We start from the raw sequence: 18,377 nt of genomic DNA on the forward strand, positions 1-18,377 counted from the left end.
ATGCGGAGATAATTGAACAACAGAGAGCTGCCGTTATAGCATCCTAGGAGACTAGTCTTTTGATATTCTCTGCAGGCGTTACTGTTTGCTTGTGGGCTACTAAGAGCGCCAAGGTTGGATTGGGTATCAACGAGAATCCATCGAATCAGGAGAGCGTACACTAGAATAACGATAGAGCCAGCAGCGAAGGAGAATAACTAACGAGTCATGTGCGAATTTCGTTTTGGGTGAATGCCTTGACGGAGGATATACATCTAACACAACGTGACCAATATTAAAGCCAGGAGGTGGACTTTGATAGTGGATGCTTTGAGAAATGTTTGCCGTGCAAGTGTCCGCAACGAAGTAGGGTTGAGGTATCACCAAAAACTCGCAGCGTAGCTTAGAAAGAAGTCCTACTTTGAACCGCTTGCAGAGTTTAATGTTTTCATACATACTCTGTCACTATCAACGCCCCTTCCACCTTCTACCACCCCCCTTTCTCCACAACCACACTGCATCCGTAGCCGTGGCCCAGACACTCCTACTGCCTTCGTTCTCTCTCGCTGCAGCATTGATTATGTTTGGCAGTACTTTCCCCTTTTCAACGAGCTCCCATAGCCCTTCGCATAGATCCTCACCTTCAGCACCGAAGTCTCCTCGACCAAGCCGGAACAGGATGCGTCCTAGTGTCTGATAAGCAACACAACGCTGGGCCGTGACAGCACTTCTTGCCAGGTGCGAGAGCTCAGGAACGGTATAGCCGGCACTATCCGGCGTATGCCCATGGTGATGAAGACCTTTGCTAGCCGGTATTTGGGCAGATAATCTGGGGGGAAGAAGGCGACCACGAAAATCAAAGCGAAGAGAAGATGGAGGCAGGGCATCTTGAGAGGGCGAGTAAGGGGCCTGCTCTGAGTCTTTGACTGGGGCCATCCAGGCTAGAGTATTGGGATCAGAAGGCAGTGAAGGGAAGTATGTGGAATGTAACTTGATGAGAAAGTCAGGATCATCTGGGTCAAGCTCAGGGGGTGGTGGTGCCTTTGGAAAATGGATTTTCGATATTGATGGTAGAGGCTCCTTCGACGTGACAGGATGGAGGTCAGCTGGTGGATATAGAGGCGGTGCGTCTGATTGCGATAGCTCTTTATGGGCTGACTCTGGCACATGACCCTCTTTCAAGTGAATTTTCTCCTTTTCAATCGCGCTAGAAGACGATGAATGGCATCCGATAACTTTTGACGAGCCACTGTCCTCATCAAAGGAGGAATGATTGCCGTCACTCTCTATGTTTGCCCTCTTTAGAAGAGTTGCGATGACTGAAGGATCTAGGTTCGACTTGAGCTCTTCTTTTGATTTCTCTATGTCCTTATCTGACATGTTTGCAAGCCGCGCCTTATTCTCCTTGTCGATGCTTGTATCAACATTCTTACTTGTAGCGATGGCAACGCCAGTATCGCTCTGCAACTCCTGCCTGTACTTGCCACGCTTAGGTCGCCCCTTTTGGCGATCTTTGTGTGCAGGAAAACCACCTGCAATTCCTGTAGGCCTTGGTGGTTGTGGTACTCGACTAGGCTCTTTCTCTTGGATGTCACCCACGAGGGCCCTGGCGGCCGGAAGGTGTACATGAGATTGAGGTTCTGAATCATTTAAATCGAATTTTATACGTTGACCTCGCATCGCCATGGCGAAGATCGAAGGATCGCACGGACGTGTGACAAATTAAAGGCAACCTTTGGACAGACGAGAGCTATAAGGTGGAAGCAGTCTCAAATCTGCGCAGAGTAGTATTCAAAATACCACAGACGAGTCTTTGTGATGGAGGAGCTATGCATCAAAGGAATGCACATCTGCTTTTGAATGTTGTGATTCGCGATCGTCGATATTAGCAGCTCGAAGTATGTCCTCAACGTTCGCTTTCTGGTCTAATACCTTCGGCCAATTCCCCATTGGAACTCCGCGCTGATCATCGGGCACCAATGTGGTCCAATTGGGGCTTTGTCCAGCCCTCAGCCATTTGAAGTCATCGATCTGATCCCAGAGATTTTGTTCTTCCGGAGAACTGGAGTCCTAAATGAATGTCAATCTTTCTGATACTCTTCTCGTCAATTGTGTTCTAATTACACACATCAAGTAGTGAAGGTAATGGGGCAAATCTGAGACCCTTACAGTTTTCAATGACCGGTCGACTGCTACACCGAAGGTAAAATACGCAATCGTTGGAGTCGTGCACGCGAACTTGACGGCTCTTTAAAACTAGTGTGCTCCCCTCCATACATGTAATGTGAGATGGACCGTCAACTATGCCACATACAAGTAGGCTGTTTTTCACATTGCTGATCATGAGATTGGAAAGCGACGAGTGCTCATATGCAACAGAGGATAAGTCCACGATACTGCTATTAATATCAAGGATAGAGGCCGAGGCTTCATTCGAGATTTTAGAACATTGCACGTGGTGACACTTGTGTATTGACGCAATTGTCAGGCCTGCTGTTGAGGCTTTTGATTGCACTGAGTCGCTGCTTATTGTTTCGATTTCAAGACCTGGCCATGGACTTCCTTGGTCTCCAGCAGCTGAGGCAGTCTCGGCGTGCGATTTTTGACTGTTAGCTTCTTTGGCCTTCGAAGTAAATGCAAACTGCTTCTTGGGGGCAATTGCTTTGCGAACACGCTGTAATTTGCTTGATAACTCTTTAAGTTTCTAAGATGAGATCAGTACGTTGCCTGGGGTAAAGGCTATGTCTTTTACATTTGTATGCTCGCGCTTGTCGTAGGAAGGCAGCGAATATGATAAAGTCTGCCAGTCTCGTGTTATGTTGGCGAGTCGCTTTTCACATTCATCTATCGAAATTCCATTGGTGACTGCACTTGTCCCTGGATTGGACAACTGATCGAGCGCTTTATTTAGATCTGAGTACGTTAGGGCTTACAGGTCCAGGCTTCGTTGGCAATGCGTACCATGTAGCCGATCCTTGAATATTTTTGCTTGGTCGTCCCTTAGCTCTTGTTGCGACCGATCATTGCCAGCCACATCAATGGGCGGGTGTTTTATGTTCATGAAAAATCAGTACCAGCAAGCCTAAGTAAAGTGTATGATACGCAAGAAAAAGGAGAATGAGATCTGAAATTCAAAGCAAGCTTTCAATGTAATTTTGAGATCGGATGGGTAAATGAAAGGATATAGAGAGAAAGCGGGATCTCATGTATGGTATGAGGGAAGGATGCATTGGCAAGATATAGTAGTAACCATTGCCTTGCCGCGCACCTACTAGGCGAAGGGCCGCAACCCCACTAAGAATCAGGGGGCCACTTTCAACTTCGAGAAGTCCATGCTTTCCTCACAGAGTACGTTCCCTCTGAGCTGGCTTTTATTCGACCAGAAATTTGTACCTGTCCACCCTGTCACGCGGGCACATTTCCAGCAAGCCTACCTTAGGCTGGACGTCAAGGTGAAAGAGGAGAAATTTGACAAAGCACTCTTCATCTAGAATGTTGATTCCTTTGTGCAAAATTGTATCTGATCGTCGTCAAGTACGAGGAACATCAATTCCATATCGCTCTTTGATCCTGTCTGCTCTGCGCTCGCGATAACCGGGGCCATATATACCTGTCATACAACGTTAGATATCGGTAAGAAGTTTGTCTTTGTAAAGGAGATAAGGTAAACCTCACCTCTACCTTCCCCGAGGTCCTCTAAGGTCTCTTGAATTGGTCTTCGTCTATTCTTCTTGTACCATTCTTTCCCTCCGTAAGCCTCAGGATCAGTCTGTCCGCCTCCTGTCAAGGATCCGCCCGTGAAGCCTAGCACACCCTGCGAAACGGCTATGCCTGCTCCGAGACCAATGGTGGCCGGGAGACTCCTAACTATGAAAGCCATCAGCATGGGCGGCTTTAGATATAGCTCTCTGGTAGCCTACATTGTAGACCTAGTAGTGAACCAGCGAGAAAGCCTGCAATTGTGGAATTGACGTAGTCATCCTTCTCTCTGAGATTGGCTGCAGCACTTCGTGTGAAGCCGAATGTTGCACCAGCCGCGACTGGAAGATCGTCAGACAACAAGATGGGAAGAAAGGCGTGATGGATGCTAACTTGCAACTCCGATTAGACCTCCGCTTCTCGTGACGACCGCCCATGCCCCAACATTCTGCCTTGTCAAACCAGTTCGTATTGCAGACGCTGTAAGTCCTGCTCCCCCGCAGAATATCATTGCGCGGACGCCATCTTGCACTGCATCCTTTGGTTCATAGGTCTGGTTTTCTTCGACTTGTTGGGCCATGAACGCTGAGATCCTGAGACGGGCGTGATCATGCGTGAGGGGTCTGAAGTCTGGAGGTCATCGATCCATTCACGCTGGACCTTTTCGCGAACGACTCGAGCTTACACTGACGATCGGGCAGGCTGTTGGGTGGTGGAAGCTGCCCTAGCACTGTACCCCGACCTTGTGAGTGGGAACCGCGCTTGTTTGGTGATCCGGCTTCTGATTGGTCGGTCCACCAGCTTTGTATATGACATATCAATGCACAAGGGATCGATCAATACTTGTCTCCCTCAACGCACTTTTCGTGAACGGCTCTGGAGCATTAGACAGATCTAACCGGGGATTACACTTAAGTCCCGAACGCGACCTCCTGGAGTAACGCGTGCACTGAAAGCTTGGGGCCCCTGAAGACCTGTGATTATAGTCTTCATAAGAGGCAAACATTCGATGCTCCACATCTACCCCCCAAAACGGTAGTACTTCCTGCAAGAAACGTATTGCATTGATGACGGTATCTCCATCACTTCTGGAGCATTCTACCTTGGAAGAAGTATGCAGGCTGCGGCAAAATCGAATAAGTTTATCTTAAGCTGGGTTTTGCAATTCTGGTACATGCCTCACCTAGAGCCTAGATGTGGCGGGGACAAAACGGACAGCTATTCAACAGAGGTGCTACATGATGCTCGTTAGCTAGCTAGTCTCTGTCACAATGGGAACTCTGCTTCAAGGAGGTAAGTAGAAGTCCACCTGGTTATGCTGTTGCTAAGCATTTAAGTAGGCAAGACAGCTCCTAGGCTTCTTCAAGACCTTGTCAGCTATAACCCGCAGTTCCAATCCGTCGGTGGACACAATGATCTGACGGATGTACCTTTCCATGATGCCGCAAAAGAAGATGAGAACCCCCGCTAAGATCTAGAAATTGTCGACACCGTTGGATAATCAAGCCCAATCAAAGTGACTCTTTTGAGGATGAGAATGATAGGAGATATGTGGCGTCGTCCTCAGCGAGCTGGAAAATAGCCTGCCACTGTGTAACATGCCGCTGTCACCTTGACCTTTTGATTGAGTACGACGACAACACCGCCCAAGCCTTCTTGCCGTGTCCAAACGTAGAGCGACCGTTACATCATTTTCTTTGGGTGCCGGAGCTTTCGAGTGCACATCTACGACGAACCGGTGAGAACAAAGGGCCCCAATGGTCTCCAAAACATTTTCAATGCACTGCCACCAGTTGCAATGCCCGATTGATGATCGAGCATCGGCCCGCACGACTCAAGAGTGATTGGGTATCTCTATTGACTGACAGACACATCATCAGGGCCCGTGCTGAAAAAGCGATTTCTCAAAACCCTGAAAAATTCCAAGGGCACGCTCCACCAACACCAGGAACAGTTCTTGAAAAACTTGCGCATCTCATCAACAGAGCTCTGAATGGGCAGGATAATATACCCTACCCGAGGGACACCAAAAGTTGGTTACTGAACTTTGGTGATTCTTGTATTGGCCTTATGATGTTCCTGGGCTTTACAAGTGATGTGAGAAACGCCCTGAATATACCATAGCGTCTACTAAGAGTACGTAGGGTGGTCCCTGGCAGTGGCCTGAAGTCGGTCCCAACTCAGATGCGCCTTTTACCGATCCCCAACGCATGCTACTGGACGATGTTCGAGAGGAGCTAAATGTCCTCATGTTAGGTAGGCCCGATGATGAACGCAGGAGAGCGAATTTCAACTTCACACCGAACTATGCCGACAGGACTATGAGGCTTTTTTTTGGGTGCGACCATTACAAGGAAGTCACGAAGAGCAAAAGTGTAGATCTTACAGCAGCTGAGCACCCATCCTACGCCGGACTGGGTTCTGTAGCGGATTTTCATGACAACCTGATTTCTTTCGCTTACGAGATCCAAATAAATACTGATCCGTCTAACATTTCATACTACCTAGAGTGCTTGCAGCTCATAGCTGAGGGTCGAGCTAGTGATGAGCTCTCCACTAAAGCTGCGATCGAGGCGTCTCAAGGACGGATCAGCCTACGAGACGTTCGTGGAGCCTATCAGCACTTAGGTCTAGATCTCAATGACCAAACCCTAGCAGATGATACAGTTATTGGCACCTTTCAAGCTCGGTTATCGGATGCTCTTAAGCAAGAGGTTGAATTACGACAGGATCTACGCATCATTGGGCAGCACCGCTCAAGTCATAAAATACAGAGCGTGGCAGCACAGACTGTAAGCACGTATGAACAAGCGTTGAACTTCCTTGCTGCGGGTGACGAAATGAACGACGAATTTATTACCTCGATGTTCACGGTTAAACTCGAAGAAAGGCCGAGTGAAGAAGCAACCGCACGTCAAGCAGTCGCTCTGATAGCAAATCACAGGAAAAGCCGGGCTTTAAAGCACTGGCTTGACACGGGAAATCTTGGTGAAGTCGAAATGCATATAGGTCAGGCATACGCCAGGTTAGACATCACGGATCGTACCATGGAAGATGAAATGGTAGTCACTGTTTACAATCTTCATGCGGAAGAACAACCCTCTCAAGCGGAGGAGCTGAAACGAGCTCTTGCCACCATAGCAAAAGAACGCAATTCTAAAATTCTACTGGAACGTTCCGGTCTCGACAGTGAAGGATCTCTGTATCCTCTTGGTGAATGGCCTGTTGCACTCAATAACATTGGAAACACCTGCTATCTGAACAGTCTCTTACAATTTTACTTTTCGATCAAACCTTTTAGGGACATTGTGCTGGATATTGACGAGCTCAAGACTTTAACGAATGACAGCACACTCAGGTCAAAACGTGTTGGAGGGCGAATTGTAACTAGGAGAGAGGTAGATCGTGCTCAACGACTTGCCGAAGAATTGAAGAAACTTTTTCGAAATTTGATAACCTCTCCGACGTATACAATTCGGCCTGATACTGAGGTTGCTCGTCTCACTCTGCATACCCCAAAAGTGGAAATTGCTCGAAGACAGTCAATCAGGAAATCCATGAATGGAGGCGAGCGACCAAATTTCTCTGACTCGTTAGGAAAAATTGATGGTGTCGCTCTTGAAGGACCCCTTGGCCCCCCAAGCTGTCCGCAGCGTCTGATGACGCTGTAATGAGCGACGGTCAATCCGACGTTGCAGCCACGGCATACGGCCTGCCTGATCAAGCAAGCAACAACTCAAGTGACACACTAGTTGATGCACCGGTCTCTATGGAGAGCGCAGTGACACGAGAAAATATCACGGAAAATCCAACTTCCGCCTCTCAGAATGATGCAGAGCCGTCGGCACAGGATAGTGCCAACGACGAACCTGCAACAAGCCGTGAGTATGCCCAACTCTTCCCTGAGATTGATCGAGAGGATTTAAAGGAGAACGCTGTGAATCGTCCGCCCAACCATCCACCTCCAGTGCCTCCTCGGCCGAGAGCTTCTACGGACTCTAATGAGGCTGTCAAGGAAGCAGAGTTCGCTGCTCAGCAACAGGACGTGAATGAGATCGCGTATAATGTGTTGAACCAGATGCAGTGCGCGATAAAACCGCTCTCTACCGATGAAAGTGGCGAACAACTGGACCAAGTAAAGGAGTTGTTTTACGGTAAACAGAAGACCCATATCACCAGCCGATCAGGCACTATGAGAACTAAAGAAGAGTATATGTCCGACATCAAGGTCAACGTGCAAGGAGGCTTTTCCGATATCTATGCAGCTCTTGATGGTGCCTTTGATGTCGAGGATGTTGCGACTGCCGACGGCATAGAGCCAAAATACTATACCATCAGCCGCCTGCCACCTATCCTTCAAATTCACATTCAGCGAAGCCAGTACGATCCCCAGTCCAAGAAACAATTCAAATCGGAAAATCATCTAGATTTTAAAGAGGTTATCTACATGGATCGTTACATGGATTCCCAGGACAAAGATTTCATCCGCCGACGAGAGGAGTCTTGGGCATGGAAGCGACGACTCAGTGCGCTTGAAACCCGTAAGGCTCAATTGAGCGCTCCAGAAGTATGTTATCTAGACCGTGAAAGGATGCCTCTAATGGATGAATGCAGATAGAGATGAACATGCCTGACGTCCTTGATTGCGCTGGAGCTTACCTTCGACAGCTTGAGACGATAGATGGACTGCATAGCGTCCACGTGCCGCCCAACTTATTCGAAAATATTGGAAAAGCTACCAGGGACGCAGATCTGGAGCTTCGGGGTAAGAGTGCCCTTACCTCAGTCGCAAGGTGTGACACTGACTGCTGAAGAACTTCATACCTCTATCAAGGATCTGAAGACGAGCATAATGACACAATTTGATGACTTGCGTCGAATTCCATATAGATTAGCAGCGGTTTTCATGCACCGCGGTTCAAGCAATGCGGGCCACTATTGGATCTACATCTACGATTTTCAAGCGAAATTCTGGCGCAACTATAATGATGAGCGTGTCACGAAAGTGACGGACATTTCTGAGATTTTTGAAGCCCCCACTGGTCAACGTCCGCCTACCCCTTACTTCCTTGTGTACGTCAAAGACCAGTTGAGAGAGTCGCTCATCACTCCCGTTCTACGAGATATCTCTGAGCCATCCCATGAGATAGTAAAAGATGTTGCAATGGATGACTACGAGCCCATCGACCTTGATTCACAAATGGAAATGACATATACAAATACAGCGGCGATCAAACCCACTACCGGTCCAACGGGCAAGGTAAGTTGGAATGACAGCCAAACCCCCCAAGACAGCAACAATCACACTGGATGGTAAAGGCTTACTGCAAGAGAGGCAATCTTGGTGCTGGCCACAGATATCTCAATGTCAAATAAAGTCTCCAGCGGTAGGAAGTCCAGCGAGAGATTTGGGAAGCTAGCATCCTCCTTGCCTGAGACTAGCAGATTCTGGAAAACCTAGGGAAGCGATGTTCACTGTATCATACCACGCATAGCATTGGGGCGAGTGGCAAGGTCATTGCGTGCATCTAGCAAGAAGATAGCGAAGCATAGCAAGGCGTAGCATAGTGATACCCCGGATCTTGATTCTACATAGCTGTGCATCACACTGATCTTTCGTCTCTCGAGAAGCGTAGTCCCGCAGAACGATGTAATATAGACATTGAATTTGCAGTTGGACAGGCGAGCGAGGTCAGAAAAGCGGATGAGGAATAGAGCGTATTTTCAATCACAAATGCGCAAACTAAATACTAGAATCATCAACTGCGCCAAGATATTCGCACACGATATCCGCCCCAAAATATTCCACTGGAAAGCGACTAGATGGATTGAACGGAAACATGATAAGTGAACTAAATCTTCATCTTGGTATCGCAAAGTTCTCTGCACATTCTGGAAGACACGATGGCCCAAGAATCCAAGGTCGACAGTCTGGAAGTACGTCGGCACAATCCCAAAATATTGAATCCCTTATCACTGACCAGCACACAAGCAACGTCTCAAGAGCCATGCAAGGGCCTTTGACGGTCTTTTATCGCTCATACCCGCTAAATACTATCATGGAGAGGATACTAGTGTATGCTCGCTCTTCATAGAACAGACAGTCTACGGTGGAGCATGATGCTGATACAAACCTGGCGAGTAGGATCAATGGCAAAGAAAAAAACAAACGAAAGACGAAGCTCGCGTAGCTAAGATGGCCAAGCTTGACCCCAGCAATTTCAAAAGTGCTAAAGATGTATTGGACGAGCAGCAGGCAGCGCAGCGCAAGAGGAAGCGAGAGGAGGAGGGGGAACTGCCTGGAAACGAGACAGCTGGAGTCGAGAAGTCTGCAGACATAGCCAGCGATCGAAAGAGAACATCTAAAAAACAGAAGCGTGAAGAGAAGGGTGACAACACAGTCTTCAGAAACAATCAGACGCCACAAAAGAGTCCTGGAACTGCAAAGGCGAGCAAAAGCGAAATCAAACGCAAGGAGAAGGCAGAAAAAAGGAAGCATAAACACGAGATGAAGAAAGAGAAGGTGGAAAAGAGAGGCCTTAAAAAACAAGCCAAGGAGGAAATGGTCAAAGAAAAGATCAGGAATTCAGACACGATTAACAGCAGCGAGTTAGACAATGTGCCGGAAGACGGGGTTGAGCTTGAAGGATTGGATCTGGAACGAGAAGAGTCAGAAACTCAACACCAAGCATCAATGACTGCCTCTCCTTCGCCACGCCACTCTCCAGCTTTCGATGTCGGTTCGGGCTCGTCGTCTATTACGTCGATTGCGCCTTCCACAAAATCACCCGAGACGATGGTTCGGGAATCAAAAGTCGAGAAAGAGCAAAAATCTTCGAATGCTCTCCAAATTGAGACTCGACCGGCAAACGATAGCTCGAGGATTAATTCTATATCTGCTGACGTTGCCAATCCGAGCCAGGAAGAATTGAAACTACGTTTACAATCACGTATTGAAGCTCTCCGTGCTGCTCGAAAAGCGGATGGTCCCGACGGCACGCCCGTGCGTAGCCGCCAAGAACTTCTAGATGGTCGTCGTCGTGCAGAGGAGGCGAGAAAAGCTCAGAGGAAGGAGCTGAGAAGGAAGGCAAAGGAAGAAGAGGCTCGGCTAAGGGCTGAGACTTTGGCTCGAGGCTCCCCCCTTTTGTCGCCAGGCTCGCCTATGTCACCATCTTATGTCCCGCCACCCAGCAACCTTTCTTTTGGTCGAGTAGATTTTGGAGACGGACTAAGGGTTTCCGCCGATCTGAACATCATCACAGAATCGAATTCTAGACCGAAAGGACCTCCCGATCCCGCTACTGCCCTCATAGCAGCTCAAAAGAGGCAATCTCGATTAGCCGGTCTTGATTCGGAGAAACAAGCGGACATCGCGGAGAAAGATTCATGGCTCAACGCCAAAAAGCGAGCTCACGGGGAGAAACTCCGCGACGACACTAATTTGTTAAAAAAAACGTTGAAGCGAAAGCAGAAGCAGAAGAAAAAGAGCGAGCAAGAATGGCAGGAGAGGCTTGAAGGGATCAAGAAAGGACAGGAGATGCGACAAAAGAAACGAGAGGCAAATTTAGCAAAACGGAAGGATGAGAAAGGCGGGAAAGGAAAGAAGAGCAAGGGGTCCAAAGCTCGACCAGGCTTTGAGGGTTCATTCAGGGCGAAGGCGCCCAGCGGTGACAAGAAGAGGAAAGGAGGTTAGGGCTATCGTGGGTCTCTAGACGAGTGTTGATGATATTCCTGCATGAACGGATCGAGTAGTGTACCTTGAGCGATCATCAGATGAATCAGATACAATGTTATAGCAAATAGATGTGCCCGAGGGTTTCCCGTCTAGCCCTCGTTGGTGCTCTTCTTCTTCTTCTTTCGGTAGTGCGAACCACCAAGGAAGCAATCTTTACGTATGAAAGACTGGCAAACATACTTGGGTTGACCTTTAACCTCAAATCTTGTAAAATGATTTTAGGACTACACACATATTCGTACACAAATACCAGGTAGCTTCAAGGAGGTTTCACATCGTTGTGGGAGAAGGGGCTGGATGGAATGCAGAGAATGAGCCTCGATTACTGAAGCGCTTATATTCTCGAGATTGGGTAAGTCTACGTCTCGAGGCTCTCGTCAGGCAAGCCTCGACTTCCAGCAAAGATGCATTATTACAAGAAGGAAAGAACGACGACGGACGAGTCCACTGAGTGGCTTCCCCAAGCTGAGAAATCACAGGGCGCTTCCATTGCCAACTCGCCCCTAGCCTCTTCGAAGGTGGCCCACAATCGTACCACTGTTTTCTGCTCTTTCTGTTTGATATTCGTTCTTTTATTATTTTACTGCTTGTTCTTTCCTGCCAGGATCGATTCCATCAAGTCTAGAACCATGACACCGCAAGATGGTTATAAAACGGTAGCCTATTTCGTGAACTGGTGTGTATGCTGTGCACAATCAGGCAGGCGGATATAGTACTGAGTCTTATCGAAAGGGCGATATATGCAAGAAATCACCAGCCACAAGACATCCAGGCTGACAAACTGACCCATGTCCTATACGCCTTTGCCAATGTGAGGCCAGACAGTGGCTCAGTGTTCGTCTCTGTGTCTTTGATGGGCATGACACTGACTTTATTAAAGCTATTTGACTGATTCATGGTCTGATACGGACAAAGTTAGCTCAATCCCTATAAATCGAGGGAGCATGCTAAATGTGTCTCAGCATTATCCCAGTGACTCTTGGAACGATCAGGGTAACAATGTCTACGGCTGCATCAAGCAGTTATACCTATTGAAGAAGCGACATCGGCAGCTGAAAGTCCTGTTATCCATTGGTGGATGGACATACTCTTCCAATTTCGCTCAGCCAGCTTCGACTCAAGCTGGTAGAGATACATTTGCTAAATCTGCGGTGGATCTTGTGAAGAACTTGGGTCTGGATGGTAAATTGCTTCGTAGCCATGAGATACCTCAATTCATGAAATCTATAGGCCTCGATGTGGACTGGGAGTATCCAGCAGATGACACACAAGCACGCAATTTCGTGCTCCTGCTTAACCGAACCAGAGCGGTGAGTTCAAGGCTGTCCGTCCGGATAATCTCTGATGTAGCAAAGGAATTGGACAAAATCCAACATACGTCGGGTGACGGTAGAAAGCTGCTTACTGTGGCGTGCCCTGCTGGTGTGTATCTACCTTGTATGCACGTTCCCTAAACTGAAAACCAACGAGGCCCACAAAACTATCAGAAACTCCACCTCAAAGAAATGGACAAACACCTCAACGCCTGGCATCTGATGGCCTACGACTACGCTGGCTCGTGGGATACGCAAGCAGGCCACCAATCCAACATCAATGCATGCAAATCGAACCCATCTGCAACACCCTTCAGCACACAAACCGCTGTTGCAGCGTATAAGGCTGCTGGTATTAGTGCCTCGAAGATTGTGCTAGGTATGCCACTTTACGGCCGTGCTTTCATGAATACGGAAGGCCCTGGACAGCCATTCCAAGGTGTAGGTGAAGGCAGCTGGGAAAACGGTGTGTGGGATTTCAAAGTGCTCCCGAAGGCTGGGGCTGTGGAGAAGTGGGATCAGGAATCAGGCGCGAGCTATAGCTTTGATCAGGGGCAGAAGATGATGGTGAGTTATGACAACAAGCAGGCGGCGCAGACAAAAGCGGCCTATATTCGGGATCAGGGGCTGGGAGGAGGAATGTGGTGGGAAACGGTATGTTGTCTTCGAACTCTTCTTTCTGTGAAAATTAAAAGGATCACTTGGAGATCCAAGCCTGATTCAGTGTCCTCCCCAATTCTGTTTGTCGTATGCAAATGAGTAAAATCCAGCAATGCTGATTCAACATCCAACGAGCAGAGCGGAGACCGAAACGGCAGTGACAGCTTGATATCTTCCGTAAGTTCCTTTTTTGATCAAACTTCGGTCATGATGCTCGCTGACAGGTTTGCTCCGTAGGTTGTTGGATCCTTACGGCAGCATGGGAGATTGGACCATAGTTTGAATACGCTGCATTACCCTGACTCTCAGTACGATAATCTGAAGAAGGGATGCCCGAACGAGTAGGCGCGAAATGACCTATTTCTCAAGAGTCTGGCGCGGGTCAAGCTCGAACAAGCAGTAGAGTGACCACCCATCACTCATTGGTCTGGACCAAAGGAGTCAATGACTGCCGACTAGACCTGATTAAAGCCAGCTAGAGAAAGCTCTTCCTTCACTTAGAAATACAAGCACGCTCACAAGAGGGAATCAAGTCTTGTAAATACGCTCAAACAAGCCGCAACAACCTATGAGTCATTCGTGTCAGCCATTCTGCAAAGGAGTCACTAAGCCTAAATCGATGGACGTACCTCTAACTGCAGTTCCTTATCTTTATTCTTGTTCATCTCCTCTGTTACCACCTGTGATAGATTGGCACCAATCCCCTGACTGCCCGCCTTCTTCCCAAATGGCCACTGCGAGTACTCCGCCAGCAGCTCATCCACCTGCGCAAATGCTCGCTCCCTTGCCTCATGTCCTAGTGTCGCCAACGCGTTTTCTAGCACATTAGCAGCGTAGGCTGCACACACCATGGATATCGTCCTGATATAGCGGAAATCCATTTCCTCGGGCAGAAACTGCGAGCCTGGCAGGACAACGGTGCGGTTGGTGAGCATATTTCTTACGCGGCGACGGAGATCGTCTTTGGCGCCACCGTCTGCCACGGGGTGGGTGGCCATGTCGAATAGGAGGAAGTTCTTCTTCTCCGTGCGCAGGATACCCTTGTCTACGAGGCCTTTCGCAAGTCGTTCTCGGACTTGTTTTAATTGGTAGCCGATCTTCATAAGATTCCATGTTTCGCCTGATTGTGCATTTTCATCAGCTTTCCGCTTTGATGGATGTGCTGTGAGTCGGGTTAGAAGGTAAGGAAGAGGGAAAATATACCGCTCATCAGGTCGATCCACGAAGTCACACTCATCTTCTCACTCGACTTCATCATCTTCAGTGCCTCATCCAGAAGAACTTCGCCGGTCAACGTATCATCGATGACTTCAATTACCCTGTCGGCAAGTGGAAAGCGCCGCCTTGAGGAATCTTTTTGCATGCTTATTCGCCCTCGAAATGCCAACTCGATCACGATGCAGCCGCGTAGGGCGTAGGAGATGTTGTCGTTCCAGAATGACAGATAACCCTAGAGATAGCAAATGACAGATCAGCACGCGAACTCCCAATTGATACATACGACCGTGTAGCGGCGTACCTGCTTATCTTTTAAGCCCATCAAGAGCACCTCCTCCATCAATGTCAACTTCGGCTGTTTGCTCCGCTCTTCACTTTCCCCGATGTCTTTTGGATCGAATGCTATTTTGTGTCCATTCTCTCCGCCTAGATATGAGGTTTCCGGGGCGCGACTGTCTGTGTCCTTCGGCTTGGGTGAACTGACTCGGCTGGTATCTTCGTCGTCTGCAGTGGTCGAGCCTCCCCCCCGCTCCTGCTCCTCGGCGGCGAGTGAGGCCGCCTGAGGACGCCATGACTCTTATTCCAGCTCGCTATTAATGACGGTGTTCTTTGCTTCGAAAGCTACCAAGGAAACAGAATTCCGGCTGGACAGTAGCGAAGCTTAGCGGGTCTCGGCGTTGCTTTGGCGTGGGATCAATATTTCTATGCTTGCAAGTATCTCCGATTGTTCGTCATCAACTGCAAGCTATTACAATATGTCACCGCTGTTGAGGAAAGTTGTCACCCCCAGAGTGGCTGACATTGGGTGAGGGTGCACCGTTTCACGGCAAGGATTTTCGCCTAGGCTTGCCGCAATCTACGCAGGACAGGTGGTACTCAATTTTGGGCAAAAAGAACTTGCGACAAATTGATGATGAAAATGGTTCTAGATTGAAGAGGTTGGAGTTGCATCGCATTGCCCAGTGTCTATATATGCTCAAGTCCCATGGACGCAGCCTCGCGTGACCGCACCCTATAGTCCATTCTCTCCCCCTCAACCCAAATCGTACATGTCAATGAACTCAATGCGCTGTTAAAACGAATCAGTTGAAAGCAAAGATACTCGGAGGAGATGGAAGGGACCTACCGTCTGGTTGCCCCAAAATGTAGTCCACAGCTTTGTCGACTGCGGTCCAGTCAGCAATTCTGATCGGCTGGTCCCCAAGACCCATTGTCACTCACTGCTCAAGATAGCATCCGCTTCTTTATCTGGAATCTCGATGCTGAACTCCTATATAAAAGCGCTCAGTATCGCTAATTGCTGCGTAAAATCGATGGTCCATACTTCTTCAATCGCCATTACCACCTCCACCGTATCCAAGCTGTCGAGACCAAGATCGTTCAAGAAGTGCGAAGCAGGTGTGAGCTTTATTTTGCATTTAAGTCTACATTCTTGATCACTCCCGGTCCACGTCGCTCACCTTGGTAGAGTCCTTGACCTATCACGTAGCACGTTAGTATGTTGCGCCTCGCCAGTACCTCGCGAGAAAATCGCACCTTATCGAAATTCTTCAAAAGGTCTATTATTCTACCTTGGACTTCCTCTTTCGCTAGGCCTGCCGGTGCTGAATAACATCTGGCAGCCTGACATTGAAGGGAGGGAGAGGATCTGCTGGAGGTTGGGAAAAGGCATGGGGTAAGTATTCGCCGAACGGGTAATTGAGTCCTGTAAGTAGCTCTCGTTGCAAGCCTTGCAGATTGGAGGAGGGTATTGCGAAGCATGGTGAGGATCGATGGAGCTAACAACCTTTGGGTGAGCAGAGAATCTGCGTTGAGGCAATATAGAACTGAAAGCTCCAATCACCCGCCAAGACAAGCTAGCTGGCCGTCCAATAAGCGTAGTGGATTTTCGATGACCAAACTATCCGCTCATTCATTCCTCTTCCACTTTCTTTCAAGTCGCCACAGGTATTGGCCTCTTCACATCTCTGGTCGCAATGGCTTCAACGCAGAGTTTGAAGACACTCGTGGCTTCAAGGCCAACGGCTACTGCATTGATCGCTCATGGGCTACGGCCTCACTGCAAAATCGCCGCCACCATCCCCAGATCCGCGTTCTCGACTACCAACACAAACCTTGCGACCCCCTCCGGCCCACCACCCTCGAACTTCCGACTGCCACACCAGAAACGCTGGGATGAGAGCAAAGATACATCTCTTGACAAAGCCGGCAATTACTTCCTCCTTACCGAGATGCTGCGAGGCATGTACGTCGTTCTCGAGCAATTCTTCCGGCCACCTTACACCATCTTCTATCCTTTCGAGAAAGGCCCTATATCGCCCCGCTTCAGAGGTGAGCATGCTTTGAGGAGGTACCCAACCGGTGAAGAGAGGTGCATCGCCTGCAAGCTGTGTGAGGCGATCTGCCCTGCGAGTGCTATCACCATTGAGGCCGAGGAGCGAGAAGACGGAAGTAGGAGGACGACAAGATATGATATTGATATGACGAAATGTATATACTGTGGCTTTTGCCAGGAAAGTTGTCCTGTGGATGCCATTGTGGAGTGTAAGTATTCTTCCACCGCCCTTGAACACCAGTTAGTGCAATAGGCAATGGTTAATTTGGATGGTAGCGCCAAACGCCGAATACGCTACTGAGACTCGTGAGGAACTACTTTATAACAAGGAGAAATTACTAGCCAATGGCGACAAGTGGGAGCCCGAGTTGGCTGCAGTGGCCAGGGCCGACGCTCCCTATCGATGATTAGGAAAGAAGTGTCTTTGAAGGTTTGTGCATTGTACATATACACGAGAAAGCATCCTTGATAAATGGCGTTGGACTCATTGGTCTTCGTTGAGTTCCCCAGAGAATGAAGGAATTCAAACCCCTTTTGTTATGCCCTGAGTTTTTAAAAGATCGAGAGCCCAGAGCCAAGGTGCTGAGGAAATGACGGATGGCGACAGGTGACTGCACCACGAAGGGCGTGTAATTGAAGAGCCATGTCCAGCAGCAACACGCTTGTGCCACACCTCAATCGTACTCCGCAATCTCACCACAACCTAGCATATGGTGCGATGAACGCGAGCCATGGCAATTGCCTTCCAAAGTGATTATTGACGGGCCTCTGGGTGGCGAATAAGGACGAGGACGAGGGTTTGGGCACGGTCAGAATGGCATACCCAGCTGAAGTCAGCGGGACGGAGCGCCACGTACCCCGAGCCAAGTCTAGAAACCCATGGGCTCGGGAGGCTTCACTGTCATGACTTACAAAGGTTGAGATCAGACCATCGAGAATGAGCCCCCTCCAATCAAATTTACGCTGATATGGAGAGCTTGTCACCATGGCCTGCAGTAATGACGCTCGGTGAGAGCGAAAGCTGAGGTTGTGCGCGTAGACTGTGGTATGACGCGCTAGGTGTCTGCGAGACAACATTATTCCGCAGGCGCTCGCACTTACTTGGAGTTTCTATCCATTCTTCAGAGGAGGCTGAAAGGTCCCGGGCCCGTGTGGGCACAATCTTCAGCAATGGCTCTTATTAGATCTATCGAAATCGACAGATCGTTGGTGCAGGGTCTGATCTATTCTTTCGCAGGAGCTGAATATGCCGGTATCGTACCAGTCACTGGTAGGATCTACTGGCAAGTACAAGCCAGCGCCACTTGGTAGACGAGGTACACGCGTGGCTGACGTACAATACAAGACTTGCAAGATGAATCCACTGCATACATGATGGTTCATATAAAGTACCGGGCGGATGGCAGACAGGCACCGGTAATACTAGAATAGTTGTTAC

General features: G+C 48.8%; 6 protein-coding genes across 6 annotated transcripts; 3 read left to right on the plus strand and 3 right to left on the minus strand.

Annotated features, from left to right (window-relative positions):
• Positions 1-447: 447 nt before the first annotated feature.
• Positions 448-1,665, minus strand: KY384_005936 (uncharacterized protein; the record flags this gene model as incomplete). Its single annotated transcript, XM_044814433.1, has 1 exon — positions 448-1,665. The coding sequence occupies one exon, from the start codon at positions 1,663-1,665 to the stop codon at positions 448-450; it is 1,218 nt and encodes a 405-aa protein (XP_044668583.1).
• Positions 1,666-1,806: 141 nt separating this feature from the next.
• On the minus strand, positions 1,807-4,258 carry KY384_005937 (uncharacterized protein; the record flags this gene model as incomplete). Its single annotated transcript, XM_044814434.1, has 6 exons — positions 1,807-2,049; positions 2,294-2,683; positions 3,414-3,499; positions 3,655-3,846; positions 3,900-4,019; positions 4,072-4,258. The coding sequence occupies 6 exons, from the start codon at positions 4,256-4,258 to the stop codon at positions 1,807-1,809; spliced, it is 1,218 nt and encodes a 405-aa protein (XP_044668584.1).
• Positions 4,259-4,949: 691 nt separating this feature from the next.
• On the plus strand, positions 4,950-11,371 carry KY384_005938 (uncharacterized protein; the record flags this gene model as incomplete). Its single annotated transcript, XM_044814435.1, has 10 exons — positions 4,950-4,971; positions 5,019-5,104; positions 5,157-5,194; positions 5,559-5,728; positions 5,803-5,814; positions 5,863-7,287; positions 7,332-8,245; positions 8,293-8,443; positions 8,493-8,938; positions 9,824-11,371. 10 exons carry the CDS (start codon positions 4,950-4,952, stop codon positions 11,369-11,371), a joined length of 4,812 nt encoding a protein of 1,603 aa, XP_044668585.1.
• A 671-nt stretch (positions 11,372-12,042) lies between these two features.
• KY384_005939 (uncharacterized protein) lies at positions 12,043-13,731 on the plus strand (the record flags this gene model as incomplete). Its single annotated transcript, XM_044814436.1, has 6 exons — positions 12,043-12,069; positions 12,117-12,247; positions 12,294-12,327; positions 12,376-12,723; positions 12,901-13,380; positions 13,696-13,731. 6 exons carry the CDS (start codon positions 12,043-12,045, stop codon positions 13,729-13,731), a joined length of 1,056 nt encoding a protein of 351 aa, XP_044668586.1.
• A 170-nt stretch (positions 13,732-13,901) lies between these two features.
• Positions 13,902-16,365, minus strand: VPS74 (Vacuolar protein sorting-associated protein 74; the record flags this gene model as incomplete). The annotated part of the gene is made up of 10 exons (XM_044814437.1): positions 13,902-13,952; positions 14,016-14,506; positions 14,590-14,836; positions 14,906-15,163; positions 15,255-15,322; positions 15,731-15,769; positions 15,826-15,874; positions 15,929-16,009; positions 16,065-16,082; positions 16,141-16,365. 10 exons carry the CDS (start codon positions 16,363-16,365, stop codon positions 13,902-13,904), a joined length of 1,527 nt encoding a protein of 508 aa, XP_044668587.1.
• Positions 16,366-16,580: 215 nt separating this feature from the next.
• On the plus strand, positions 16,581-17,346 carry KY384_005941 (uncharacterized protein; the record flags this gene model as incomplete). The annotated part of the gene is made up of 2 exons (XM_044814438.1): positions 16,581-16,935; positions 17,216-17,346. 2 exons carry the CDS (start codon positions 16,581-16,583, stop codon positions 17,344-17,346), a joined length of 486 nt encoding a protein of 161 aa, XP_044668588.1.
• Between the last annotated feature and the right edge of the window lie 1,031 nt (positions 17,347-18,377).

This window comes from Bacidia gigantensis (genome assembly GCF_019456465.1).
Source record: "Bacidia gigantensis strain McMullin 20006 chromosome Unknown contig_246, whole genome shotgun sequence".
NCBI lineage: Eukaryota > Fungi > Ascomycota > Lecanoromycetes > Lecanorales > Ramalinaceae > Bacidia > Bacidia gigantensis.